At 44.9% G+C, this 8,668-nt stretch overlaps 1 protein-coding gene across 1 annotated transcript; it reads left to right on the top strand.

Annotated features, from left to right (window-relative positions):
- The first annotated feature begins 6,086 nt into the window (after positions 1-6,086).
- On the top strand, positions 6,087-7,055 carry LOC149175231 (uncharacterized). The gene has a single exon (XM_089421086.1). The coding sequence runs from the start codon at positions 6,087-6,089 to the stop codon at positions 7,053-7,055; it is 969 nt and encodes a 322-aa protein (XP_089277212.1).
- The last annotated feature ends 1,613 nt before the right edge of the window (positions 7,056-8,668 follow it).

Genomic DNA, 8,668 nt, shown 5'->3' with positions numbered 1-8,668 from the left:
TATTGTGATAATTGTATATTTGATTTATGCTAATCCGTGAATCAGTTATGATTGCATGCTTCTTGTAGTTTCCTTCTTTGTTGTTTTGCAGGATCTCGTTGTAGCTGGGCCAGCAAAAGAGCAAAGAGCTGGGAGCAAGCAGCGAAGAGAAGAGTTTGGATTCGACATTAAGCGCAAGGCAACGGTTAGTGCATTTCCTCATTCTCTCTTGCTTTCGTAAAGAAGTAAACCTTAAGTAGTTTTCTTTACAGTTGTTGCTGAGGTACTATCACCCTTAGAGTGGGATAGGGTCATCCGAATCGGATACTTTTCCCTACAACAAACTGGCGACTCCACTGGGGATCGTATCTGTTTGATTGTTTGTAGTATTTTGCTATTCATTTCCTGAACAAAAGAGTACCAAATCGAAAAGCTTTTGACTATATCAAAAGCGAAGTAGAGGGCAGCTACTCTAGCTCATTTCTGAGCATGTTCATGATTTGAAGAGCTGATCTACAAGGATCCTTGTAAGCTCTTAGTGATAGCTTTTCATCTTCCTTGTCATCCCTTAGTGTGTACTTGAATGATAGCAACTGATTTGGCCAAAAACCGTTGATTTTTTAGCAAACTGTGAGCCGGAATCTGAGAGAGACGAGAGTTGTCTCATCAGTGCAGCTGCAACAAAGGCTACCTGCACTGCATCGCAGGTCCCGAAGGGGCTACCTGCACTGCATCGCAGTTTGACAGTGTAGCACCTGCGCTGATCCAGTTTTGCCTTGTGCAACTGGGATTCCCCACTGTCTGTTGCTCAGTTTTCAGTATTGTTTTTGCAGCCTGTTGTCAACCTGTATACCCAGCTGAAACCACTTCTCTTTGCCTTCATTCCGCCTCAGTTGTATGAAGAAACCGTGATTGTTCTTATTGTATTTCTTGCTGTCATTCACAGTTTCCCATAGCGAAAGTGAACTAGTCTTGCTATGACCTCTTGAATCTAGACCTGTGAGAAAGTGTCGGTGTGATTCTAAGAGTTAGTTCATTGCTGTTCATAGCTACTTGAGCATTTGCTTTCGTTATATGGTTCGAATTTCAGTATTTATTGTGTTGAAATGAGTAAATCTTAAGGTGTTCTTTTGATTATTGGACAAACACTTGTTTGCTTTCGCTTGAAATTGAATTCGAAATCGTACAACAGCTTTCTTTTTGTCATACACCAAACATTAAGAAAGAAGAAAAGAAATACTTGCATTGTGCATGTGCATTTTGACAGCTTGCATGTCGATTTAGGGAAAAGTGCATCAGTGTGTGCTCTATGATCTGTTTGAAAAGATGATGTCTTTCTTTTCCTTCAGTAGTTAAGGTTTTCATAAGTTGAAAGAATTGAAAAAGCTTGCTTATCATTCTTAGACTGCATTTAGGAGTTGTATCATACATCACGTGGTGATCCATAAAGGCAAACTGCTAAACAAGATCAACCTAAAAAGAACTGAATTTATCTAACAACGCTTTGAAACATAACGAAACACAATAGAGGTCTAGGTAGAGACGTGAACCGACGTCGTTAAACATAGTGACTGTCGATCTCTACGAAGGTGGGTGATTCCTCCTGAGGGACGATAGCACTAATACGGACTTGTGCCCCCGCGTACCGTCGCGTATATTGGGGGACCCCTATAGGAACAAAGCCTTTATCCATAGGAAGCCGTGTCGGCCGCCCTACTGATCGCGATGCAGTGAACACAGCATTCACGAAGATCGACCACTCGTACCGTAAAACGTATTCTGTGGTTTCGCGAAAGGTTTGGCACACCCTCTGCCTAGAACTCCAGAGAAGTTTCTTTTGGCCTTTTTCAAACTCTATAACTGAAAAAGTCCATCCGAGCATTTGTCACTTCGGGCTCGTTAAAACATCGAAGGAGACTAGAGTCATCTTTAGCTTTTTCTCGACTCTTAAAATATGAAAAAGCAAAGTTGTGTCTAAAGCGTCGTTAATAAAATTTATTTTAAACGGAACATAATCACCTCCTATTCCTGCGTTGATCTTCGAAGTTAGTCTTTTGGCATCGTAAGTTCTTGTAGAATCGCTAAGCGATCTTTTGGATAGACTAGATATGTCTGAACAACCGTCGACATCTAGGACTGTGTCGTCTGACACAGCAGCAGCAGAACCTCCTGCTGCTACTCCAACGATGTTCGCCAGTATACCATCTGTCCCGGCAAATTGTCAACAACAAGTCGGAGTCCAATCAGGGACGACAATATGGTTAGTTCCTATTTCTTCACCCGGGTTATCATCTGGTACTTCTTATGTTGAAACTCAACAAATTGATCCAATGTGTCTTCAAAGGCCAATTTATCCTTTAAGTGCTGGATTTCCACCATGTGGAGGGCAGTATTCTCTTTCATTGTTCCCTCCTAGAGAACAACCATATGAGAGTTTACAACAAGGATCAGGTCAAACTGGAATTACATCCAGCGGTTGGGTACCAATACTGCCTCAACGATCAGGAGTTGCATGTTCAATGCAACCAGTACACCCTGAGTCGAATATTCCCACCACACCTGCTATGGCGAATGCGTCGCAAGTACAAACGCTACCTGTTGTAATACAACAACCTCTGGTATCAGCGGCTCAATCACAATCTCAGGGTGGTACCTCCTTATCTGGAGCGACTCAGGCTCGAACAAGTACTGTGACTCCTCATCTTGGTCAACCATCCGGTATTGGTCAACAGCGAATGGTCCAACAACCAGAGCTGGTTCAATCTCAACAACCGCCATTCCAACAATCATATCAAGGACCTGAGCAACAAGTCTTTGTAAGTAATGGGAAACCATGCTATAATGGTTATGCCCATCAACTTTGTCAAAGTTGTCAGCACTATGCTGGTCTGCAAAGACCCATTGCTCAGGCGATACCATCTTATCCTGGATATGCTTCGCCTAACCTGAACCAACAGTTGCCCTTTGTAGCAACTCTAGAATTGCCAGATCTAAACCGGCTGACGAATGATCCAATTGCTTATGCCCCTTGGTGGCCAGCGATTCCGCATAAACTTCCATCGGACATCCCTAAATTCAATGGAAATCCAGGTGAAGATCCGTCGAATCATGTGATGACATTCCACCTGTGGTGTTCATCAAACACCCTGAATGATGATTCGATAAGACTTCGCCTCTTCCAGAGGACATTGACAGGTCCAGCGGCTAAATGGTACATTGAATTGCCAAGAGCCTCTTTCGACAATTTCAGCTCCTTAGCCACGACTTTCTTAACCCATTTTCAATTACCGATAAGGTATGAAACAGGAACAGAACTCCTTACCAACTTCAAACAGACAACGGCCACTCACATATCTGATCATATACATGAGTGGCGACGTCGTCGTAGGATGGTGAAAACTTACGTTCCCGATCAGCTGTTAGCTGAATGGTTTATAAAGTCGTTACTTCCGGCTATAACGGAAGATGTGGCCAAGGGAGGAGTCGTAACAGAGAAGCAAGTCATTGCTCGTGCTCAATACTTAGACTTAGTATATACTCAGTCGGGCATGCTCTACGACAAAATACCTGACGCCCCTAGACCTGAATTTTCAATTCCTCCCCCTCCTGAATCGAATACTAACTCTCACGCCAATAATGGCGTGACTGGCAAACGCAAAATTTCTAGTCAAAATGCAAATGAGGAACTTCTTGCCTCAGAAGTAAATGCCATGTCGACCGACAAGGGCAAACAACTGAAGCAACCAGGGGGCAAGAAGATAAAGAAAAGGAAAGGGAGACCCCCGACAGGGTGTCATATATGCGATGAGGATCATTGGACGAAAGATTGTCCACATATACCTGAAGTTAAGAAACTCTTCAAGAGTTCAAAAACCCCAGCAGTATTGACTGATCCGTTCCCTAATCCAAGCCAAAATCTGGTTGCCAATCAAAATGCTTCCCGATCCCAAGTGCTTATGTTGTCCACCTCAAAGCAGCAGAATAATGCTTTGACAAGGAATAAAGGTTACCGGAATCCACAGCGGTCGAATAACAAGGCTGATAAACAACCTAGCAGTTCGACAACAACTTTGAACGAAGTTGTGCCACCCATCGTTTCTAAACCAATGATAAAGTCGCCAAAGGGAGTAGTACACAAGTCTACATTTAATCCTCGTGAAAAAATAACACAGGATTATAATATAATAGAGGACCTGACCCAATCGTCGTCCGCTATGTCGACACTTGAGGTAGCACAAAATTGCACCTCCCAAGAGCAAGCTTTATTATCAGCTATAGGTGGGATTGGCCCAATGGATTCCAAGACGACCCTGGGTTGGATTGCCCACCACTCTCCCCTGCAACCCTAAATCTGCTTGTTTCCTGCTTACAAGCATCACCATCCTTTGACGCGCCACTCCCTCAACTACCTCTTGTCTCTGCCCCGCCCGGCTTCTCACCCAGCCTTGGTTCGCGACCTGAAACCCTTATCCCAAACCCTCACCTCGTGGATGCTCATCAAACCCTACTATTCCTATCCCTAACCCTAACACTCCTATACGCTCTGGTTGCTTTAGCTCCCCCATTCCCAACCCCAAATCCACCCCCTCCACCCCGCAGATAGTAAACCAAGGGATCCGTGGATTACTAAAGGATTTCCTGATGACCAAGCGCTCAGACAAGCAAAAAAAGGGCAGGTGCCTCAGGGCTGGAGACGGAGACATTGAGCTCGCCTTGGAAGAGGACCTATTGATGGGTGAAGTGGACAACACCGCCAAGAAGGTTTTGGTTGGGCACATCCGAGGGAGGAATTACTCTGTAGAATAGCTGAGACTCTGGACTGAGGAAATCTGGGGATCCCTCCTTAAAGAACTTCCCATCATCCATGTTCTAGCAAGGGGCTATTTCATCCTTCGATTATATTGGGAGGAATACACAGACTGGATCCTCTCCAGATTTTTTCATATAGAGTTAGCTCCAGTTTTGCTGAAGCACTAGGATCCCTTGTTTGATCCTGAGTGAGAACAATTAGGGGTTGGTCCTATATGGGTTCGGCTGTCGGGCCTACCTCTGCAATACTGGACCCCCACGATATTCAAGAGAATTGAGGATGCCTTGGGAACCTACTTGGATCATGATCAATCCTTCGAATCAACAGGGATCATGACCATGGCCCGAATTCTGGTGCATCTAGATACTAGATTTGGGCTAGAGGAGAAGATTACCCTGCTCTAGAGACATTTCGCTCGCAGGCAAAACCTGGACTACGAGGGGGTGCCTTTCTGGTGTTGTCGTTGTCACAAGGTTGGACACCTATACAAGGATTGTCCCCTACTCTCAAATTCAGTCTCGGTTGCAATGGGTCCGTCGCATAGGCATTCAGTAGAGCCGATGGTGGATGTGCAACCCCTAGATCTAGATCATACAAAGGAAGATGTTGGGAACATTGTCCAAACCTCCAGTGCCTCCCAGATGCCGCCTCCATCTCCTCCTATGACCAGATCCAAATCTGAGGTGGAAGCAACTCTGTCTTCGAGTACTGTCTCTGCTCCCTACTCCTCTATCTTTCATTTTGATCATTTATCTGTCTCTATGGTATCACTTCCTCCTTCCACTTGTTTTAATTCGATGCCCATTACTTGCTCCTTGATTCAACCTCAGCCTATTTTCTCTACTACCCCTCCACTGATATCGGGCTTGGTCGACCCCCCTTCATCTGAATAACCTCCTAAGGGCCTTCATGTCTATAAACTTCAGCCCCGTAGGCCGTCCACTCCTGATTCTCTAGGACTAGGTATCATCCACGCTCCCTCCGATCATAAGCCTTCTAGAGGGAAACCCTCCAATCTCACCAAAGTTATCAAAATTATTGGGGACGATGTTTCCCAGGGCTGTCAAAACACAATTGATTGGATGCTTAGAGCAGCAGACACCCCTTCCATGGTTTCCCAATGAAATGGCTCTCCTTCAATTGCAGGGGCCTGGCTAGCCCTCAAAAGAAACTGGCCCTCAAGAGACTCATAAATTGCGAACCTTGTGACATAATCTTCCTACAAGAAACTTTGGGGCCCTCAGACCAGACTGTTAAAATACTCCTGAGTATTCTGCCTAGATGGCATTTTCAAGCCATGGATGCAGCTGGCAGATGTGGGGGTCTCGCCCTCGGGATAAATCCCTGGACCATAAGAGTGATCGCTTCTTGGGGAGGCCTCGGCTTCCTTGGCATGGATCTTTTCACTGTAGCTCTGGGCAAGCAGATCCGTATAATTAATATTTATGCTCCCTATCAAAATAGGCTGGATTTCTGGAATCATTTTATGGATGGGCCATTGACCAACTCCACCACTATTTTGGGAGGTGACCTTAACTTCTCCATTTTCCACGAAGAATCATGGGGTCATCACTCTCAACTTGATCCTCTTTCGGATCAGCTGAGCTCCATGTTTGATCAGAAAGGCCTCATTGATGTCCCTATGAATAAGAAGATTCCAACCTGGCATAATAGAAGAACTGGAGAGGCTGCATTAGGGAGAAGATTGGATCGCTTCCTGATCCATGAAGAACTACTGATGACTTTAACCAACTACAAACAATGGGTGGGCTCAGGTGGCATATCTGATCACTCACCTATATACCTGGAATTGGCGGATGTCATAGCCAAGCCTCAGGGCCCATATAAGTTCAACTCATCCTGGCTAAAGGACCCTGACTATCTCAAGATGGTCACAGACTTCTGGAATTCACACCCCCTCCCTACCGAGAGGTGGAAGGCTGTTGGGTTCTGCAATAACCTATACCATCTTAAACTTCTCTCGATTGATTGGGCCAAGCAGAAGAAAGACAAGGAGGATCAGGCCATATTTGAATTAGAATCCTTGATAGCCAATCTCACGGACGAACAGGGCAGGGTTTATAACACCATAGAATCCAAATTGCAGCTAGTGGAGATAGAAGCTCAGAGAGCTAAGATACTTCTGGCTCGGGAGGAAACTTGGAGACTCGGGAGCAGGGCCATCTGGTTACAAGCGGGGGATGGCAACACAAAATTATTCCATAAATTTGCAAATGGAAGGAAGGCTAGCAACACGATTTGGTAGCTCCCATTAGAGGATGGAAGGTTGGCTAACACACATGCTCTGCTCTCTAACTTGGGCATCTCGCATTTCAAAAAGTTGTTCAAATCCCCTCCTGGTGCTACACTACCTGATATTATCCGTCTTGCTAGTCACTTCCCTATGTTCGTAGAGCCAGATAGTATGGAGGACCTCACTAAACCTGTGATTTTGGGGGAGTTGGAAAGCACCCTCAAATGGTTCAAAAGAGATAGAAGCCCAGGTCCAGATGGTTGGCTGGTGGAGTTTTACCTTACCTTTTTCGACACTCTTGGACATGACCTTCTTGCTGTGGTAGAAGAATGCTGAGTCCAAGGTAGATTACATGAACCCATTAACTCCACATTCATTGCCCTTATTCCCAAATCAGACTCCCCCTTATCATTTAATGACTTCAGGCCTATATCCCTCTGCAATTGCCTCTACAAGATCATCGCCAAGATCATAGCCAACCGCATTAAACCTATCCTATCGGAGCATATTTCCCCGAAACAGTTTGCCTTCTTACAAAACTAGAAAATCCATGAGGCCATTGGAACTACATAAGAGGCTCTTCACTTCATCAAGATGAAAAACCTAAAGGGAATGATGCTCAAAATTGATCTCTCCAAGGCTTTTGATAAGGTTAGCTGGCTATATCTCAAGATGTTACTTACCCACCTAGGTTTCCCTCCGACTTTCATCCAATGGATCATGTGCTGCATTACTTCAGTCTCCTTTGCCATTATCATCAATGGTTAAGCCTCCCACTCCTTCCGGACCGAGAGGGGACTCAAACAAGGATGCCTTCTTCCCCCCTCCTTTTCCTCTTGGTTATGGAAGGTCTCAGCAGAAGGATTGCCTCGGAGAAGGTTGATGGGAACCTCAAAGGACTAAAAATTACAGATCAATGCTCTCTGACCCACCTTCTCTTTGTAGACGACATCCTTATATTCTTGGATGGTGGGCTTCAGGACATCATCACCTTCACTGGGATTTTGAGACTTTTCAGCTCAGCCACCAGGATGGAATGCAATCAGACTAAATCTACCATATCCCATTCTAGATGTACTCAACAAGAAATCATCCTTGATCTACAAAACTTCCCCTTCCATATTCAAGCCCTTAAGGATGGGTTGAAGTGTCTGGGATTCATGATAAAACCAGATGGATACGAAATAGTGGACTGGATTTGGTTGATCACTAAGATCGAAAGAAGACTCAATCTTTAGAACCATCGGCTACTTTCCAGAGTTGGTTGGTTGGTGCTTATTAAATCTGTCCTAGAAGCCACACCAGTTTACTGGATGTCTCTGGCCTGGATTCTTGCAAGGAATCATTCATAGGATCCAAAGAATCTGCTACAACTTCTTATGGAAAGGAAACAAAGAGGGGAAGCTATATGCTTGGGTAAAATGGAATAACATCTCCCTGCCCAAAAAGTGGGGTGGGTTGGGATTAAAAAATTTATCTACCTTCGCCCAGGCTCTTGCAGCTAAACTAGGTTGGATGCTCCTGAAACAAAGGAGCTTGTGGACCGATGTGATCTTCTTCAAATACATCTAGCCAACTCCATTATCAGACTGGATTAGACTACCTATCTGGAACCGAAAGAACAT

This window comes from Pinus tabuliformis, chromosome 4_1, assembly GCF_031772625.1.
Source record: "Pinus tabuliformis cultivar Carrire ecotype Pingquan chromosome 4_1, CPIR1, whole genome shotgun sequence".
NCBI lineage: Eukaryota > Viridiplantae > Streptophyta > Pinopsida > Pinales > Pinaceae > Pinus > Pinus tabuliformis.
The sequence above is the reverse complement of the archived record's forward strand: the minus strand, read 5'-3'. Positions and strand labels throughout refer to the sequence as shown.

Coding starts and splice junctions, on each gene's coding strand:
- LOC149175231 (XM_089421086.1), top strand. CDS start 6,087: ATGGATGCAGCTGGCAGATGTGGGGGTCTCGCCCTCGGGATAAATCCC.